The 21,020-nt window shown below is 41.5% G+C and overlaps 2 protein-coding genes across 2 annotated transcripts; both read right to left on the reverse strand.

The window, feature by feature from the left end:
* Nucleotides 1–635: 635 nt before the first annotated feature.
* On the reverse strand, nt 636–3,581 carry ccnb1 (cyclin B1). Its single transcript, XM_036529274.1, has 9 exons — nt 3,520–3,581; nt 2,946–3,083; nt 2,755–2,871; nt 2,433–2,615; nt 1,835–1,993; nt 1,520–1,756; nt 1,156–1,296; nt 970–1,080; nt 636–849 (listed from the first exon to the last, which is right to left on the reverse strand). Exons 1-9 carry the CDS (start codon nt 3,538–3,540, stop codon nt 748–750), a joined length of 1,209 nt encoding a protein of 402 aa, XP_036385167.1. The 5' UTR covers nt 3,541–3,581; the 3' UTR covers nt 636–747.
* A 1,879-nt stretch (nt 3,582–5,460) lies between these two features.
* slc30a5 (solute carrier family 30 member 5) lies at nt 5,461–15,600 on the reverse strand. Its single transcript, XM_036528954.1, has 16 exons — nt 15,217–15,600; nt 13,770–13,892; nt 13,585–13,651; nt 12,928–13,013; nt 12,536–12,623; nt 11,820–11,907; nt 11,043–11,119; nt 10,666–10,836; nt 9,995–10,283; nt 9,150–9,358; nt 8,014–8,171; nt 7,786–7,915; nt 7,268–7,511; nt 6,688–6,914; nt 6,382–6,510; nt 5,461–5,982 (listed from the first exon to the last, which is right to left on the reverse strand). Exons 1-16 carry the CDS (start codon nt 15,285–15,287, stop codon nt 5,812–5,814), a joined length of 2,328 nt encoding a protein of 775 aa, XP_036384847.1. The 5' UTR covers nt 15,288–15,600; the 3' UTR covers nt 5,461–5,811.
* Between the last annotated feature and the right edge of the window lie 5,420 nt (nt 15,601–21,020).

Below are 21,020 nucleotides of genomic sequence, written 5' to 3' on the forward strand. Positions count from 1 at the left end.
GAAAGGATGGCTAGTAACAGCATAGAACCTGGACTGGACAGCATGTTCAGGCAATCAATACGTTGTAATACACTTTAGAAGAATCTAAACTGGATTGGGCCACAATACTGAATTGAGTGGAAGAAATGCAACATAAGTGGGCAAAAGTTTCCATGGAGGCAGTCAGACCTGGTAATCAACTGAAGCACCTTGTCTGTGGATCCAATGCAATTATTAGAATGAGTATAAAAGTTATGGTACATGAAATGCAGCAATACTGCAAAGCAATGTGATGAGGCATTAAGGTCCAAACACTAGGACTAGTTATAGTTGCTTCATGCAAGGTGGGCAGAAACTTGATAAGCTTAGATGGTGCCAGTACAGGAAGTTTATTCAAAACACACAATTTAAAAGTTCCAAGTTACACTAAAAGAAACGTACAATTAGCATTCACTATAGACACCAGAATCAGTTTATCCAGCAGTGCTGCTCTGCATGCGGAGAACTAGTGTGCCAATCCACAGGTGGATCTGAAGTTAGCACAGAACAGCTGCAGGCATTCCATGCCTATAGAACTCTGTAGTGCATCACCTATAAAAGGAAGCCTCTAGTCAACCTTGGATACCCAATATGCTTATAGCGCCCAATGTTGCGATTAGAAGATTTAGAAGTCAGTATTCTGGTGACTAGTAAAATCTTTATTTAAAAAGTTAAAAAGCATGCACACATTTTATACAATAAAAGCACATGGTGCTCAGTGAACGCATCTCAAGATGCTTGCGCTGCCAGGTCCTTGATGAGGCATGACTTCAGCTGGGAGAGATTGCTGATTCTCATCTGCTTCTGGCTTGCGTATTTGTTCTTGACCGCCTGCAAGTGGGGAAAAGTGTCAGGGATCACAGTCATGATAGTTGCTCAAGTCAGACTTGTAGCTGGGATGGAAGGCACACAAGCCTTTGAGCACAGAATAAGCTGCCTCCAATTACTTACCATGTGCTTTGTAAGCCCTTCATTGACCTTTACAACATTTTTGGCAATGTGCTGCATCACAGGGATCAGGCTGCTCTCTGCGTAGTTCATGTAATGCTGGAGCGTAGGAGTCTGCAAGAGATGTCAAGTCAAGGAGGTGCACTGCACTGCATAGCAGTAAAGGGCAATAAAGGAAAAGTGACGTACCCATTCACCACTGTTGAAAACCTTCAGTGTGAGAGCGAAAGCAGCACAGGCCACCTGAGAGGGTGGGAAGTGGACCATGTCATAGTCCACCATGGTGAGCTCCATGAAGTACTTTGCCAGGGTATGATATTCTGCAGTCACCTGTACACAAGATGCAAATAAAATGAAGGTCCATGACACTACAGAACAAAGTATTCCACCCATGTTAAGTTGAAGTATGATGGAGCAACTGCAGTTGCAGTCCATGCATGTACAAGTTTGCTAGACACCAAAAATGGGAGTATGAAACACATGGCACAAGGCATGGGCCAGCTGTAAAACAGTGACCTTTTAAGGGGCAGCATTTTACACTGAACAGCTTTACCTCGCCAATTTTTGAGGCCCGTCTCAGGAACTGGAGGGGGAGAGGTCGGCCAAAGCTGAACTTCAGCACCCTCAGGATCTTCATCTCCATGTCTCGGATCTGAGCTGTGGTGTACGCACGGTCCGTGACAAAGGCAAAGTCTGCGATTTCTGGTGGATACATCTCTTCATACTTGGAGGCGATGAACATGGCCGTCACGCCAACTAGCTGGAGCTGCTTTTTGGGTACAGGGTGATCCTGAAGAGAAGCAGTCAGTCAGTGACCACACTGCACATCAAGGGAAGAGATTTAGACACCTGATGAATGTCAGCTTACCTGAAGGAAACGGTCAATGATTCCTACGGTCATGTACATCGTCTCCTGCAGCAAGCGGAATTTCATCTGAACCTGGACCAGCCAGTCAATGAGGATAGCGCGCATATTTCCAGTCACTTCCTGCCGCTCCAGGTATTTTGGTCTGACTGCCTGGTCAACCTGTAAAAAGGCTGAGAATCAAACTGCAGCCACAGGAATGCATATGGAAGAAAAACACTAGCATGGCATGAATCAGATCTACTACCCACATTTCAGGAGACAATGACAAGTGACAACCATTAAGAGCTCTTGTCTTTAGTGAGGGGCTCCCTGGTGTCACCTGAACGCCAATTGGGCAACTGATTAACAAAATGGCTTCCTCACGTGGTGGTTGTCTGCACCCACTCAGTGTTGAGAAATCCACCATTATTCATATCAAGTTACAATGGGTCTTGATCTAAGACTTATGCATGTGCAAATCTGCATGTCAGGAGTAGATCAGTTGCAGCTGTAGTGATCACCGTTCAACATGGTCCACCAACAAATCTCCAGCAAGTTCTGGCGATGGAGACTTGCCAGAAACAAAGCAAAGCTGAAGCCATCTTTGTGCCAAACTGACCTCAAGCTGGCGTAGATATTGGTAGATATCCTTGACATATTCACTGCAGAGCATGGGGTTATCATAGTCATCAGCATCCACATCTTTGATGTTCAGCAGCACATCTGAAAAAGCCTGGCACAGATCATCTGAGGCACAGCCTGATGTCTCCATAGGAGTGGGAGATGTGGGCTCTGGCAACACCTGCCCAAGAAAATGACATTATAAAATACACTGATGGAACAAGATCAAACTGCAGCTTAGGTACACAAATTTGATTCAATTACAGCAACACTTCTGGCATTCACAGGCAGGTCAGTCAAACTTTCATTACACAACTCACCTGGACTGGCTCTTCCACTTTCTTGGTTGCATTTCTTTTGGGCACCTGCACCTCTGGGGCCTTCTCCACTTTACTCGGTTTCCTCTGAACGACTTTAGGGATTTCAATCTTGGCTTCCTGTAGGGAAAAGTCGTCACCATACGTGCTCCATTCCGACACTCACGAGTGGATGTTTCAGATAGGAGACTTACCTTTTTAAGGCCTTGTCGTGGAGCTGCGGTTTTATTTCCGATCTCTCCCAGCACAGCCCGCGGCCTTAGACTGGGTTTTGTAGCCATCGCCGCTTTCCCCCCCACCGCAGTTCGATTCTCTGCCGCCAGCTGAGAATTCTGCACGACAAAGCGTTCGAATTAAATCATTTTCGAAAAGCACAAGAATCTGCCTCTTTTGAAAGGACGATGCAACACCTCAAAACAAGTTTAGATGAGTCTAGCTATACTAAATTGGGCGAGGCCGTTCGCGATTAACTTGTGGCGTTCAGTTCGTAAACTGCTTTGAATCAATTCAGTTTCCTTGAGGTAAAGGTATTCTAATGTTACCAAGATAATAGCTGCATATATAGCACCTGACTTTCTTATAGCAAAGAACTTGAGCTATTAACTTGAAAGAATCGACTCGACCTGCACCAACAATGTAGCTAGGTATCGTGCAAGAAAATCAAGATAATACAAGTAACGTTAAAAACATCGCTGTTTACAGCGAGCCCGCTAAATTCTTTCACCATTTCTCCATACATTTTCAACGAATGAAATCAAGCACGCTTACCCTGGTTAAACGAACAGCCATCTTCGAACCGTATCCTTGCTCTCCAAAAACGTAACTGCAACTCACAACTTGGGTATTAGCAATGCTCCTCTGCTTTAGTTTAAATCGTCGCTCGGTCGAATCTCATTCGCTGCGCTTCATTGTTAGCAGAATTTGATTGGATGATACACGCCTCCATAGAATGCGTTACTAGGACGACCCATGGTCATGTGATTATTATTTTGCAAAGGAAGCTTTCGAACAGTGGTGTACAATTCGTAGCAACAATGTATCAAATTTATATCCGTAGGTGTTATTGTTCTAATCTAGAATTTGGTAGGCCTGATCCAGTTGGTAATCCAATTTAGTAAAGTAAAGAAGGAAAACATACATATAAGTCGTTGTTGTGAGAAATGTCACTACTTCCTGAAAATACTTAGCAAGGAAGCTCTCCTTATATTGTTTCCATTTCCCTTTAACATAAGAAGTTTAAATACGTATAGGGCGATAGGGAAATAGGTTATAGTGCAAACTACATTCTGTTTCCCACCGTAAATACTAATTTTAAGTCTTATCAGTAGAATGCTGAGTTAAAAGCGCAAAGTTAAATTAGCTACCCAACTCGGTGTCTGAACGTAGAATTTATTCGTGAGGTAAAAATGGCTCAGTGGCGTACCCGTTTATTTTAACGGATTAAACGCTGTTCCTTTACTGTCACCATATTTAGGAACAGCCGACAGGACTCGCAGTTTAAAAGCGCTCAATTGCGGGGTGTTCCGGGCACTTTTTGTATTGCTTTGTTTTTGCGTTTAACCCTGGCCTTGTATTGGTTTCAGTGGCCTGTGGGGTGGTGTTGCTCAGGATGTGTTTCCGGTGGCTTGGCAGAGCAGCCTTGGTGGCATTACAGCAGGCGGTGGTGAAGACATGGAGCAAAGGCTGTACCATTTGTACCACCGCAAAAAAATTGTACCATTTTCAGCACGTAACTCAATCCTCGGGAGAACCCTTGGAGGTACATGTACACTCGTCCTGCCGTGGCACACAGCCACCTGTTTGGAAGTAGGCTAGATTTTGGTTGAGCACTGTTTCTGAAAGAAATAAGAATGCTAGTTGAGGCCACAAGATGACTGGGCAGTTCCACTGCCCCAGCTGCAACACAGGGGAAACACATTCCTTCAGAACATAACCCAGAGGAGGTGCACCAGAAATGGGTGAGGAGGACAAGCAGAATGTGTCCCCCAAAATGTAATACCTCAGAAATGGGGGTATTTGATTTGATGCAGTTGTATGACACCACCTTGTTTCTATTGCAGACAGGGTCCTCATCAACCATAACAGTTAGAAGTCGCAGGTCAGGCATAAACTGCAGGTTCAGATCCAGATGAAAAACAGCACAGAGAATAAAAGCTAGTTTATTGGATGGTGAGGGGTCTCAGCTTCTGTTGCTGTTCAGCCCTACATTTTTACATCACATGTGGGTTTCCAGGCCTGAGAAATCAGAAAGCCTGCCTCTTGGTTTAACAGCATTTTACAGCAATTAACATGGAAACCCAATGTTTCTCTACATCTCCTTGACTACCTGCACAGAAGTCAAAGGCAGTCACCATGTAATGTCACGGTTGTGTTAATACTTGTAATCAAACTGTGTCAGAGACTAATTCAACTGCATGTAGTTTATTAGTACAGCATTTAACATTAGCTACTATGAGTCCTGACAAATCCATCATCTACACAGAGTATGTGCTGACATAATCACTGAGGAAAATATGGGAACATGGCGAATGTTAAACAAGGAGGGTTTCCTTCTCCACAGCAGTGAATTCACACAAGTACCCATTAAGTGATTTTATTGAAGCAGAATAACTAATTGAGAGATCTTTATTGGTTAATCAGCCAGAGAAATAGCATTTGGTAACCTGTTACAACAAAATTCACAGAGATGCAAAAAAGAACCCCTGCAGTGATATGGAATTAGAGGCAAATTATGAAAAACTCAAAATAAATAGGGCAATACTGAACATATTCATATGAAAAAAGCACATTTCTTATTTTATAACATTTAATGCGTCATCAGATTTACAGGTCATTGACACTTAACTGAAAATCTTCCATATCAATTTTAGCTTTTCACTTAAGTAACCTCCATTGCTTCTTTTAAAGCAAAAGCAATTCCCTTACATGTTACTAAAGTTACAAAATATATAAGGATATCTATACATCAATATCCAAAAAATAAGCAGAGGGAAATAATCCCAACACACAGTTTTATTCTTGTTTCAGCATTGCTGTTTATTTGTTCCCACTGAATGCCTCTCACATGACATATGTCCCATCTTTCAGATATTTCATGGACTCCATTTGCTTCGTCATGGCTAGAACCTCATGGAATCCAGTACTGAGTCCAGACATGTGCTGAAAGTAGGCTTCCTTCTCCACCTGCACCGAGAGGTTGTTCACTCCTGCATCTTTAAGCACTGCAGTCACCTGGTGGGAGCAAAGTCGAGATGGGAGCAAAGTCATTGGAACAGTGGACCTTGATTTTTCCACTGCAACAGCAAAGTAACCCCATCTGTGTACACAGCTGCTGTGTTCATTTCAAAGGGGTGTACAGTAAAGCAGGTTTAGCCTGAAACAGTACCAGTATAGAAACTGAGTATTAAAAAAAAATCACTATGTATTTTGAGCATTTATTTTTGAAATGCTTTTTATCACATAGTTGCCAAGAGAGCGGTTTGGCTGGCTACATAGTACTGAAACAGCAGATGCAATGCTACAAGTAATTTGTGGGATGTTGCATTTATGCAACCCATCTGCCAGTCTCAAGTAGCTGACCCCTCAAATCTCCAGCATAACCCTGAGAAGTCTTAGTAAGAAATAACTTACCTGCTGTATAATTCTCTGCTCCACAACATCTGACATCAGCTGTAGGTGGATGGTTCCAGCTATGACACTAGCAGAGTGTCTCCAGAAATGAGGGTCACGGTAGGACAGCACACCTTCGATTTTCTGTATCTGAGGAAGGAGCACAGAGCATGGGTGTGGTACACGTTTGTGAGACCCGCCGTCAGTCAATCACCCTCACAGTGGAGTGGAAACATAGCAAACAGGCTGCAACTTGCTGGCTGCCTCCTGGAAAACGGCTTATAAACAAATCGAAACGCGAGACTGTTGCAGGCCAAATCGGCTAACCTTTTCTAGCGCGTTATTGAGGTCCTTTTCATGCTCAGGGGGGATCCTCAGCAGGAGAACCTCACATGCGTCCTTCAAAAGAGGAATGACGCTGAGGAATATCAGCACGGCAATGAACAGGGAACAGATGGGATCCGCGATGAGCCAGCCGAACTGTCGAATGAGGATTGTGGATATGATAACCCCCACGCTGCCCAGGGTGTCGGCCAGGACGTGCAGGAAGACACCTGAAACATCGCGAAAGGGAGCAGTGATATACCTCAGACCCGATGCAACACACACAGCCCACCACAAGTGGCATGTGCCTACCACCTGTCCCATGATGGATGTCACGTTTGCTGGGAAGATGCCCTTGTTCAACTTCACATCAAATTTCCGCATACTATCCATTCAGACACTTGGATACGGTTTGGTTTGGTTAAGCGTATGCTCAAGGGCACAGCAGCACCGTGAACCTCTGACCCTGTCACAGGTCCAATACCACCACTGTGGTGTTTCCAGAACAAGAGTATAGGGATCTGCAAGTTCGTCTGCCCTAGTCTGCTGCTCAGTTAGTACAGAAAGTAAAAGTCCAGCGCACCTCTCATGTTGGCGTTCATCCCTCCACCCCCTGAGCCATGGGAGTGTCCGTGCCCATGGCTGTGGGCGTGTCCGTGTCCACCGTGACTGTGTCCATGCCCCCCGTGGCTGTGGTCTCCATGCCCGTGGTGGGAGTGGCCATGGTCATGCGATGAGCATCCCCCCTTGGACGCACCATGCGAGTGGGCGTGGCTGAAGGCACAGATGCCCACGAGGTTGACGATGAGCCCCCCAACTGAGACGGGCTATAGACAAAACAGAGGAAAAGCCATGTATTAACTGGACTGTTTATGGTGTTGGGGTTGAAAAGGTTCATGATGATGAATTGTGTCCATAAGATACAGTGCCTTTTCAGGAAATTACGAAACATATGGATTATTGTAGTAAAGACATCAAAGTCTGACCAAGTCACAAGTCTGACCCATCATAAAATGGTCTAACCAAGCATGTTCTTAGTAAGGTTTGTACCACTGTCCATCAACAAGCACTACGAAACTACCGTGTGAGTGACATACCTACCGTTAACATCTCTGTGTTAATGTTGGGAGGATCTATAAGTCGGGTGATCGATTCCATGAAGACAAAGAAAGCGATGACCATGAGGAAGAGGCCATTGATAAACCCAGAGAGAATTTCCACGCGGCCATAGCTAAGTGCAAAACAGAGATGAAGTTAAACATCAATGGTGGCTTTTCATTCAAGCCAACTGAGAGCAGTGTCGCCATCCCTGCCTTTGAATGGACCTACCCGTAAGAGTAGATCCGTGTGGCTTTCCAGCGGGTCATGAGCGCGGCGAAGAGCCCCAGGACCAGGGCCGAGCAGTCAAACAGCATGTGGAAGCCGTCGGAGATCAGGCCCAGGCTATTGGTCCACACACCATAGAAGAGCTCGACGAATGTGAAGGCCTGCAATGTTAGAGTGGCAGGGTTTCAGACACCAGTATGAACTGAATGGCAATGCCTCTTTTTCAGCTAGCGCTGCATCAGAAATATGGCTGACAGGGCTCAAAGAAAACAATAACATTTTTGCTCTACAATAGAAGCCATCACATTCTCTCTAACAGTCACTGGATTTGGACCTTTTTGATGTTATTCATATGGAATACTGGTACTGCTTGGATTCATGGGGCTAAAGACAGAATGATACAGACTTGGAAATGAGTTGTGTCTGATCGGACTTTTCTGATTTAATTATCTGCTTTTATTTTGTCGTATGCAGACCTATCTGTACTGTGATCCTCCTAGCAAGGTGCTTAATCTGAAATGCTTTAGTAAACACCATTTATCTATAAATACATAGATACAAACAGATATAAATAGATACAAAATGCAAGATATGTAAACCTCTCTGGATGAGGGCATCTGCTAAGCAAATCAATCATGGAATATAATGTCAAGTAACAATTTTTCTTCAAAGCCTGTTAAAGCTACAAAGCTGCTATTTTTACCTGAGTTTTCTACTCCACTGGAATTCCGCCAGCTAGCACCATCATTCTAGTTACTACTGCTTCTTTTTAAAAATTAATAAACGCTATATTGAAATTAACAAAACAACTTTTAAACAAACAGGAATTTTAAACTGGACAATCTTATTTCATTTTCTAATTTTCTGAATACCTTATTATTATCTCACTATCCTCTGTGAATGTATTATATCACTTGTCTTTGTAATTATCTTTAACTGTGTTTTCATCAGGTCCCTGCAAGGTCCTTGCAAAAAGAGATTTCAGTGTCAATGGGGTTTCCCTGGTTAAATAAAGGATAAAAAAATAATATATGTGCTATATTTACAAATTTATTAATATGCATGCCATGTGGCAGCAACTGTTTGTTACATAGGTTACTTGTTAATTTTTACACAGCAAAAGTCCCGACTATTCTCACCAGGTTGAGACAGAGGAAGTAGAAGATGTGGCGAGAGTCGTGCTCCTCTAGGATTTGCTTGAGGGAGTCTTTGATGAAGCGGGGCAGTGACTGGGACGTGTGCTGGAGGGCGTCCCCCATGAAGTTGTAGAGAGGGGTCCCCTCAGGGGAGTACCCAACCAGCGTTCCCTTCTGCCCCTTCTTGGACGGGGATGACAAAATACTGTCAGCTGTGAAGAGGAAAAAAAGGGAAGGTGTTGGACTGGAATGGCTAATAAAGATGGTAACCCTGACCCCAGGGTGTCTGATATCTTGATCATATGGTTGGAGTAGTCACTATTTTAAATGAATGCGGGTGATTCAGTCTGAATGGTGAAATGGTGAGTAACTCACCCGCATTAATTTAGCAGAATTCATGCAATTATGTGACTAACAGCTCTGATGGAACAAAACCCAGAAACAATTCTGGCGCTCCAGCGACTATCATTGGCTACCCCTGAACCAGTATGATAGCACACACCCAGGAGAAATGACAACTTCTTGTGGACATTGCACATGCTTCTCCCCTCTATGGCAATACTGCAGGATCCATTTCCAACTCCTCTGTATATTCTCTGCTATTTTTTGTAATGCAGGCGCAGGTCAGCTTTCAGGTCAGCTGTGTGTCAGAGTACTCATTATGCTAACTGACCCCTTTAGGTTTCTATGTGCTCTCTGATTATTTCCCACATCTGAAATCTTGCATACCCTTCTCCCCTTCGACTCAGTTCCCCTTTATTCCCTGGACACCACGTTTCTCTTATTATGGACCCCAAACAGAGTTTCTTGGAGGAGGGGGGTCTCCAATTCACATCGCTCACACTCACACAAGATGAAGAACATGGCACTGACGACGACGCCTCCAGAGAGCACGTGCTCGGTGCCGTCCTGCTGGCCGGATTTGCTGACGGAGCGGAGCTGGTCGGTCAGCGGGTGGGTCCAGAAGTTGGCCAGCAGCAGCCCGCCGAGAAACAGGAAGAGCGAGCCGTAGCGGGCGCACCGGGGCGCCTCCATCTTGGTGACGCAGATGGACTCCACGTAGAAGTCGAGGATCATCACCGAGAAAACGATCATCCCAAACGGCATGATCAGTGACGACCAGGACTCCACCTTGCTCTGAGGGCATCAGACACAAATGGACCGGGGGGGGGGTTCAGAATTTACATCAGCCTACATAATTCAGTAAACGTTCACAAATGCAACCAAAGGCTACTCTCAAGTCAGTGGTTTTATTCATGTGTCAGCACCCTCCTTCTCATGTTTCAGCATCACTCAGGGAGGGAACATGATGGTCAGTAAACAGTAATTACTGATGTGCATATGTTTCAGTTTTTTCCAATAACTACTGCGTTCATTACACTACACCTTGTGTTAGCCTTGTGTTTTCAAATGATGGAGTGTAGATGGATGCAGCTGGTAAACTGATTCAATACTGCTGACATCTTAATTCTTTTTCTTCCTGTTTGACCTGAGCTTACTCACTGTTTCAGTTCCTTACCTCTGTGGTTGCAGACAGGACAATGACCCAAGGTAGCAGTACTACAGCAGAGACCAGGTTAGACAGGGCGTAGAGGCGTTTCGCTCCCCCAATCTCCACAGAAAGTTTCTTCGACACTGTGTTGAAGCCCACCTTCAAGCACAGGGACAACACCAGCAAGACCACCCCACCCTAAGAGTAAGGAGAAACCAGAGGAGAGGCGGGTGTAGATACTGACATATCTCTCCATGGTTTAAATGGAACACAAAAATACCAAATAGCAATTTTCTGGAAGGGAACACCGAGAAGACTAATTCTCCTCGCACTGCATAGTAACCAAAGCATCATCGTGTGGAGACCTCCAGCAGGAGGGCCACCCTACACTTTGATTGGCTTACCTTGTGGTCTGCCACACCCAGAAACGCGATGGCAGTGTAGAGGGCATGAGTGAGGGCACTGTCGTGGTGTCCTTCAGCTACAGGCATGACTGTTAAGTATAATATCACTGCAGTGAAGACAACCCAGCGTGTCACACACATCTTTCCTCCACATCACAATATAAAAATCGACATATAATTTCCACATAAACCATTCACAACTACCCCACCAACAGTCTATTACATGAACTGATGATTTTCCGAGAGTTAAATTTTTGGGTATCACTTACACTAAGGCGTACATTCAACCACCCTGTCCTTAACTGTGAATAACAATTTCAAGCAAACAGTGCATTCTTCCATGATTAGAGACATCACCACAAATTCAGCAGCCACTGAATGTTACAAAAAATGTAAATGTACATGTAAATGACAATGTAAAAATTAAACAATGCTAGGAACTAAAACACGCTGCTCAAAGACAAGCACAAAATACTGTGGTGGTTAGACTGAATTTAGGCCTGAATTCAGTGAACTATGACTTCATAATGGTATTTTGTAGATAAGATTTTAGTGGTGCAAAATTTATAATTCAATGTTCAAAATCACCAGAGTGCTGCTTTCAGAGTACTTATTTTCAGATACACTGAGAATTATCCACACTTCTTCACAAAAAATGCCCCCCAGACACGTCTGCCAGATCCAAATAAACCGTGACAGAAAATACACCTCAATGGACATGTTCAGGCATGTTCCTCTCTAGTGTAAAGGTAAAGTGCTTCCTCAGACAAAGGATACGGTGCTCTGCCATTTTTGCCATGAGGTCATCATTATCAAAGAGCAGGAGGCAGATCACAGCAATGATGAAAAAAGCAGCTCCTCTGGTCTAGAGCAGAAAGAGGACAAAATCAATGTAATGAACCAAATGCTGAACTATCTTCTACTTTTCGTTGAAAGGAAGTGGTCACTGTGGTTCGGTGCTGTCTGTGTGCAGTGTGGGTATCTTAGAATTGCCATACATACCTTGCTTGCTTTGTCAGTAATTTAGGCTTAGATAAGAACAAATTCTTCTGATGCAGTTTAACAGTACTAAGCAATATTATCAGGATGTATATACTAAATTTAGAAATTAGAAATAATCTTGAGTTTTCTATTTAGATTGGTACTTCAGTTAACAACCTTTATTCAAGAACTGAACAGTAATAAATGAATACATATAACATGACAGAGTCAAAGTAAAAACATAATAAAATATAATAGAATTTATCATAACACTAACTATACTGCTTGCATGTTACATGTCTATATCTAATAGCAGAATATCCCTGAACTGTTCCTGAGAAATAAAGGAGGTATTAATTTAAGGTTAATGGCAAATAACAATAGGGTTACTATTACGTGTGTACATTTGTCACCTTTCCCAGCACTTCACAGAAAACAGTGATGGTCTATCCATCCACCAAATACACACAGGGGCATACACAGAAACACACACACAGGCTTTCTGTCCTTACCTTGGAGGGTCCTCCGCCAGAGCTCGTGAAGAGAACACTAAGAAGAGAGATGACCACCACGTCGCTGTGTTCAAACAGCAGCAGTGTCCTGAACAGACAAGACAAAACCATTTCATTTTTCACGACCACATAACTGAGCTCCAGCAGGCCATTTATTAATTACCGCAGCCAAGGTCATCAGAAGAACAGCCACATTTCACATTTTCTCAAACACAGGTTACCCTGGAATGTGGATTCAAGAGTTGTCTGGGGTATTGTCCTGAGAAGGCCTAATACCTTCTTTTATTGAGAACTGAATGATCACAGAAATTCACCCCTCACCAAATAGCCCAATGTGTGAAACAGCCATGGCTATTTTCTTTGAAAATCATATCGCAGTGAAATCATAATACCGTAAAGGTCCACAGAGCGTGAGGCCGAAGAATCCCAGTAGTGATATTATACAGCTGATGACAGCATGTTTGAGGATTCGGACCCACTGAAAAGGAAGTTGAGGGGAAAGAGTATTTAGAATAACAATCACAGCAAAACTTATAAGGCCATTATTACTTCAGCCAAAAACACATTAGCATTGCAGAACTTAAAATCCCAAAATATGTGTGTACCCTAATCATGAAAACAAAGACTACCTTTGTTCAAAATCTCTGTGACTGTCTGAGACTAAAACACTTAAATACATTTTTTCCTTACAATGTTAAGAACTGAAACTCCTGGCATGTCTACTAACTGTCACTTTTGAGTGCAAGGTTGATAAAGGTATTGGCAGTAAAACAAGTATTTTCTACAGTAAATGTGAACCATAGTTTTACAACACAGACTGTTAAGCATGAACACGTGTCAACAAGTTTGATGCTGTAGGAGCTGCAGATGCAATTAAACTGGCTGGCAGAGCAAACTGCTGTCTGTCAACTTTTTTCAAGATACCTAAATTTGTGCCAACAAAAAGTTACCCTACAAATCATGCACGGTACATACGTGTTAAGACAAAATCTTTGGTCATGCTACTGATAGCTTCAGTTAAGCAGCACGATAGAGGGATAAAATGTTACCTGGCGTTTTGTAACAACTTTCCCAGAGGAGAAAGGTTTTTGGAAGAATAGTAATACCAATGAACACCTAAGGGGGAAGAAACATACTTTAAAGATTAGTATATCTCCATAAGACAGATTAAAATAAAATGTTTCCACAAAGCCAAAAAATTGTATATGTCTACGAAGAAGGAGAAAAAACTTACCCCAATTTTAGTATGAAGATGAACTGAACAATGTGGACCACTTTAAGTAGATCATAGGATTCAAAAATTCCTAAAGCCTTTAACAGCTTGGTGACACAGAGTAATACAATGTACCTGGTTAGCCTGAAAGGAAAAAAAATGACATGAAGCAATAATTTCAAATAACTCATCTGTCACATTATAATGTTACACCAAAACACTGAAACATTACACATGTTTAATACCAGGTAATTATACAGTTGATATGTACACACCCTCTTACAATCACACTATTGATTTAGTTTTCTAGCAGCCACCATACTCTACAGATGACAGCAGTCAATATTTAACAATGTTTGTACAAAGGCACAACATCCTACCTATCCAGCAAGTTTCTCACTTATAACTTGTATTTTTAATTTTTGCAATATGATTATATAACTGAAATAGCCAGGAATCCACACTATAATTTCATGTATGTCTATCAACATACTGACATGTATCCAGTTGGGGTGATATATGGAAGTCCACTGCATGCCATAATTTACTCAGACCTTTTATTTTCTGCACGATTTGGCTTCATTTTCTAAGTTTAAGGACAGTGATTTCAGAGTGGGTTCATCTACGGGTACAGCTCTAGAAACAGGATATGACATCCTATCTTTCCAGCATAAGAAAAAAATTCTATGGTAGATTTATGCAATTAACAAAATTGTAAATTATAACCCCTAATCAATCTCATCCTTTATTCTTCATTTTTTTTTTCTTTTAGGATGTCGTGATTTGACTTTTTCTTTTCTAGCTCCATTATTTTCAACGGACAAATAAAAATCTGTTTACTTGTGTTCTGTTCAAACTTCAAACTGCACCATAGAATAATTAATTTGTACCTGAATAATAACAAAAAATCCTTCCTTCGTTGTTTTACTGTCATCTATGTATTCAGATAGCCTATTTAAGATGGAATAATTACAGAACAATTTCATATCTTTTTGCAATAGCAGTCTTGTAATGCACTTTTGTACGTCGCTTTGGATAAAAGAGTCTGCTAAATGAATAAATGTAAATGTCTTAAATAACGTCAGATGCTATCTAAAAACTGTGCATGCTTTAATCGATGAAGACGTATATGTGGCTAATCAAGTAGCTGCCTTTATGCTTGTACATAAGGCGGCAAACAAATATGTAGCTGGATAGTTATCACTGAAGTCACTGAAGGCCAGATATTTTATCAGCATCTAACTAGCCAGCAATCGTGGGTAACCCCCATTTCGCCAAAACTATCCAGCTAGCACCCAGCAACCCATACAAATACATATTTTTGTGATACTCTACATATGTTAAGTGTTCACTCAAATTTCAGCTAACGTCATAACTTGCAGCTGATTAGCTAGTTAGCTGTTGAGCTCACAATTAAAGAAACATACTGGCTAGTAAAACACGTCCAACACGGAAGAGGTGTATTTACCTGGCATTAGGCACTTCCACCGGTCCAAGTTTTCCACTGGAAATGACATTGCTACTGTATTTTTCATCCATAATTTAGAAATAAGAACCTTTTATTTACTTTAAAATAAGTATTTTTGGTCCATAATAGCTGGCTGGCTATCTACGTTTTCACTTCGCCGGCTACCTAGTAGCTCATGTTAGCTAGCTAGTGTGCTCACGAATAGCACTAGCTCAGTAGAAGGCAATGAACAAGTACTCATTAGTGTAGTTTTCTCACAAAAATCAATAGCCAAAAAGCTGACCACCTTGGTGTAAAAACATTAAATAAAGCTAACTGTAGTGTCAAACTGACACTAAAATCGCCCGCTAACTAGCTAGCAGCCATTCGTTTCCGTATACAAACGCCTAGGTCCTAGATACCTTCAGGCCACACTGTGCAGTCTGGTGCATGCCGGCAGCCAAACGGCCACGTCACAATCACCGATTTGCAATTTTATGTATCTTTTACTAACGAGAAATGTAAATGTTTTATATTTCATAATGCGTCAAAACACCCATTCATCCAAACTATGGTTTGGGTATTTTAAAAAATTCATTAATAACGTTCATGACCCGGCATTGAAACCAAATGCCCATTCTATATTTCACTAGGACGGACCCATTCATGAATCCCTAGACGTAATCTAGGTAGCGCCCTCTGTGGATGATAAGGTAATACAGCAACATCAAAGGCATCATTCTGAGACATCCAAATGTCGAGTACTTTACCGAACGGGAGAACAATTTCACAACTCGAGAAAAATTCACCAAAATCATCACGTAATTTTCTGTGTTTTTTTTTTCTTTAAAATTGCCATTAAAACTACTGTAGATGCTATTTAATCCTCTTTTAATGAATATTCACTCCACCTGCATATATAATTAATAATTGTATTTACTTTTATGTAATGTTAATTAATTTTCCTAAATACTAAAACTGTATTTTATCTGTTCAGATATTTAATTATGTTGTAAGAAAACTGTTTTTTTTTTTTTTTTTTTTTTCCTCAAACAGTATTAAAAATTGTAACCAAGTGTTCACTCTGAAATATTGGCCCTGTGGCCCATGGTCGAGACCAGCTGCGTCGTTTGTCAATATTTGCTGGGACAGAGGTGGAGCAAGCTGGCCTTGTTCTGCCAGGGACAGCGGTGGGTAGGCCGGCCAGGATTTTCTCACACCACTCTCAGGCACCTGTGAATTGCTCGGATGACGTCAGTGGGGCAGCACCTATCCACAATCAATGCTCACTCCACTGTAGTGCACTGTTGTAGCACAAAAAAATGGCCTTTGGTTGCAGCCACTATGTCTTGCCTTGATACTGCATCACATTTTCAGAGGTTGTCACAGCGGGTCGAGTCTTGTGCATAATTAGTGATTCCAAAACAGGGTGGCATAATGGGAAAGAGCACCAAAAAAGTAACTCCTGTAAAATGGAATGCTATGAAAATATTTGATGGTGATTTTGTGTCACCTACCATGTAAAAGAATGACTGTTAGTTACATGCATTGCTTCAGCAAATTGTTACTATCTAGAATTATCAGCATTACAATCTGAGAAAGAAAATACAATACTAATGGCCAGTGAGGTAATACCCTACATGACTGTCATACTGGGGCACTCCTGCAGCCCATTTTAGCCATAGGAGACAGTACTATAATCCTCAAAAATCCTGCAAAGATAACAAGACTTCCTCCAGGCACTTAGGTTTTATAGCCACTGTGTTCAATATTTACAAATCCGAAAGTTTAGCTCTTCCGCTTTTCTATTCCTGTGTCAGCAGTTTTTCTTCAATACAGCACATGGAACTGAAGAACTGAATCATTTTTGATAACTGATTAAAAAAACTGAATTGTTTTTTGATTACTGATTCAAACAATTCTGGTATAACAGACATGAAACAAGTATATCATGCCAAGTGTGACAACATGTAAGGACACTGCCTATTATCTGAATTTAGGTAGGTCTCATCTTTGTAATCTCAAGAATAGCAATTTTTATCTATTACCAAATATGATGACATTACCTTTGAAAAGGGACTAGAAAATCCAACAAAGCCTCACCTTCATTGCCATATTCTTTAATGGCCAGTTGTGTTCATTTCGATAGAAATAAAAATCTCTATAATAACAATGGGATATCTCATTATCTCAAATCTTTGTATCCTGAATCAAGAGAGCCAAAGCAACCTAACCTCAGCAATCAATCCATGAGTCAGTCAGTCAGTCAGTCAGTCAGTAAGTCCATCCATTGATCCATTAAACATACTTAGTATAGTGCCCCTCACACTGAAAATGTCACAGAGCATTTTTCAAGGTGAAATCATAGCAATAGATTACATTAAAATGTAATACGATCATTATTGTAATATAATTGCATTATGTTACACTACTATCAAATGTAAATTACCTGTATAAATTAATTATGCATTAATTCTATATTATTACAGTAAGTAGGTGTTCCCATGAAAATGAACAATTATTGAAATAATACAGAATAGAGAGGTATAAAGAAAGGAGAAGGATGAGAGATTCAGAATGAGAAAGCTGTGCCGTAGCAGCAAAAGCAAGAAAATAAATGTAATATAAAGGAAAAAGTACCAGAGACAAAACAGTTTTAGATAAAGATTATAGAACTAGTGTACTACTTTATATTGGGCCTATTAAAGTAAAGCACTTTATAATTGTGTCTACTTTTAAAATAAAAATGAAGGAAATTCATGTAAGAGTTCAGTAGAAAGGTCAGCATCACCTTCATGAGTCCTCATGCCTTGGCCCTTCTCTCCAGCCCATAATTCCTTTGTTTTGCAACAAAGACCCTCGATCGACTCTCAATTTCTTTTTGCTGACAGGATCTCAAGATAATGGACGACACGATGCGGGGGAAATGTCTAATGGTGTACCCTGGCCCTGACACACTCTAATGTCCCTCAAATAAGTCTTCGTAATTTGTTGCGACAGAACAGGTCAATCTAGCGAGCCCCACCATTAGGGCCCTGAGATTATCAATCACCCTTAATGTAGATATACTCCACCCTTATCACAGAGAAAGAGTTTCATTTGTTTTGAGCGATTACCACCACTTGACAGTCAATACAGCATAAGCCCTTTGTTCCAACCGTGTAATTAAATCTTTCCCCGCTATGAGTTCTATTTAGGAATTGTTTATTATAATGCCCTTTGTTTTATTTGGAAAGAACATGAGGAGGTGTCCACAAAAGGATTGCCTATCACAAAGTTTCCTCCTCCATTTTCAGTTACGGCCTGACTGCGCAACAATGGAAACAACAATGGCGGACTTATTGTGACGTACATGGGAATTGCTTTTAAATTTAACCGGCATTACTGAGAACAAAGAATCCAGCGCATTATTTTATATCTCTGTGATGCACTCAGTTTTTCACTCGCTTGCATGTAATTGTCATGACGTTGTCCACAGAACAGTGGAGAAATGAGTCGCCTGAGTTCTGGGCTGGGATGAAGGAGCTGTATTTTCTCATACGTACAATGTAGGAGACAACGGTATGTTAACGGTATGCTGATATTATCTAAATCCTTCCTCTCATTGATGCCCCGGGTGCCTCAGCACGAGACTGATAAACTGCTTAATCTCCGGCACATTGCTTCACGCGAGATCCTCATTTATTACGCGGGGACGACTGCGGGCTATGCTTGCTCTTGACACAAAGTACTTATGGCTAACACTGCCGCAATAGAATCAACTGAAACATCGTTAACATGGGCCCATTAAGGGGTGTAATGGTTTAATTTGTCACGCACCCAGTTTATTAAAATCTGTTAAGGTTTGAAATATGGGAATCCTGCAAGGGCGGTTTAATCCTTCACTAAGGTAACAAAGTGAAAGCCTTATCGGCTCACTTCCTTCATTATGACATTACAGTGATGGAATATCGTAATAAAGCCGAAGAGAATGCCACAGCGCAGGATAATCTACGGAGAAAGGTTCAGATCTTTTTCTAATCTCAGGGGACATTTAAAATGTCTGCGTGTAATTTTGCTGTTGCTTTATTACTGCATTCTGCGATTTATTGTATGTGTGCGTGTGGTGCCTATTTTGGAAAGGGCAGCACAAATAAAGAGTCATATATTTATATATAAACCAAATATTGCAGAAGTGTTATCTTTATTACAGTTTGCCAAGAGGTGTCAAAGCCAGTCTCTACAATAAAGCTCAGAAAGAAATGCCCATTCAGTTGTGTATTATTCCAGTGCTGACTCGCGGCAATTCATCCAAACTAACAGTTGTCAAGTTGTGCTCGGTGGTGTTTCACAGACAGATGAAATTGCTGTTTTTTTTCCAGTAAAAGCCTATGATTTCCATTAAATGAATGGGAATTTCCATTTCGTTCCCTTAGTGGAAACCGCAAACCCAGACATTGCGCTGACTTAGATGTACAGCATTGCAACCTGGTGCTTCTATGTGGCAACTTTCATGTTTATACCATCACAACTTTGCCTTGTTGTCTTGAAATATTTGATTAAAACAATCCTATAAAAACCTGCTGTACATTTTGTAATGAGATGGTGGAAGAGTAAGTGATGATGTGATTTGTGTTGTTGGCAGGTGGTGTGATATGGTTCTCTTACAAACAGCCCAAAGGTTTTTAAGGGATGCAAATACACATATCACTGTGTAATGTGGTGGACAATTACAGCACACCTAGAGTAAGGAACAGTATTACCGGTTAAACAAAAAGGTATGCCTGTTACAAATGCATATAGTTTAACCACAGTTTGAAGCTTAAAGGCTCTGGCATACAAAAGAAATCAGAATGTAATTCTATTTGTATATTGTAAAGCAATCTCATGCTTTACATGACTGTATAACATGAACACTTCACCATTCATATGCTCTGTATAGAATCACTTTACCAGTAGTCTTTTCTGCTATCCCTATCAGCATACAATGGTTGGACAATCAGTGGACGTAACATAACACAGGTAGAGCACTGATTCAAACATGATCCTTATGGATAAAAATTTTACATTGGCCCTTTTAAAATAATGGACATTAGGAGTCTATTGGCTCTTTCCTCAGTGTGGCTTTTAGGACAGTGGCCATCAATCACTTTTGTCACCCCAGTCCTCTCTGATGCAGCAGTGACTATCATTGATAAACAGTTTATACACTGCATACAAGCCATTTCTTGTAGAGAACTGACAGCGTCCACATCAAATTAAATTACAAAATAATGACTCTGTCACCCATATCTTTGCTGTCAGTTCAGCCACTGGCACATTGTTAACCTTAAAAGTGGTCTCCATCATACACTTGGTATTTTAGAATGATGTGCATGTCCATTGTCCTTCAGTCAAAACCAGGGCAGTAAAGATGACTTATGTATAAGTACAGTATTGCTTTGTCTTTCATCTGTTAGATGGAGGTTGTAGAGACCGGTTAGGGTCAAGGTTTGCTGGCTTGTTGGTTCTCACGCTGCTATATGAGAGCGTGGGTTCTTTGCCCACAGACATGGGTGGGCAGTAAGAGCAACCTCCAGCTGCGCTTACTTCATCCCAAGTTCCCCTACCGCTCCAGATTTATAGCTAGCATGCCGTCACCGTGACCACCCTCACTGCATGGCTGGTGATGAATAAGTCATATGATTGCTGGAAACCCCCAAGCTTTCTGCTTGCAGCACAAGTGTACATCTGCTGCTACCTGCTGATATGTGGATGTCGGACATTGTCTGCATTGCTAAAAACACAGATCATTCACCGCGGACCAAACCAGTGGCAGGAATGGTACTAATCGCAGGTGCACAGAG

Source organism: Megalops cyprinoides, chromosome 5 (assembly GCF_013368585.1).
Source record: "Megalops cyprinoides isolate fMegCyp1 chromosome 5, fMegCyp1.pri, whole genome shotgun sequence".
Taxonomy (NCBI): Eukaryota; Metazoa; Chordata; class Actinopteri; order Elopiformes; family Megalopidae; genus Megalops; species Megalops cyprinoides.

What these genes read in the sequence shown, in the direction of transcription:
- ccnb1 (XM_036529274.1), bottom strand. Translation starts at nt 3,540, where the DNA reads ATGGCTGTTCGTTTAACCAGG. An exon ending in TCATTGACCGTTTCCTTCAG is followed by an intron (nt 1,757 to 1,834) that starts GTAAGCTGACAT and finishes GCTTCTCTTCAG; the next exon opens with GATCACCCTGTACCCAAAAA. An exon ending in TTTTCAACAGTGGTGAATGG is followed by an intron (nt 1,081 to 1,155) that starts GTACGTCACTTT and finishes CATCTCTTGCAG; the next exon opens with ACTCCTACGCTCCAGCATTA.
- slc30a5 (XM_036528954.1), bottom strand. Translation starts at nt 15,287, where the DNA reads ATGGATGAAAAATACAGTAGCAATGTCATTTCCAGTGGAAAACTTGGA. An exon ending in GTGGAAGTGCCTAATGCCAG is followed by an intron (nt 13,893 to 15,216) that starts GTAAATACACCT and finishes TTTTCCTTTCAG; the next exon opens with GCTAACCAGGTACATTGTAT. An exon ending in GGCAAAAATGGCAGAGCACC is followed by an intron (nt 11,120 to 11,819) that starts GTATCCTTTGTC and finishes TCATGCCTGTAG; the next exon opens with CTGAAGGACACCACGACAGT.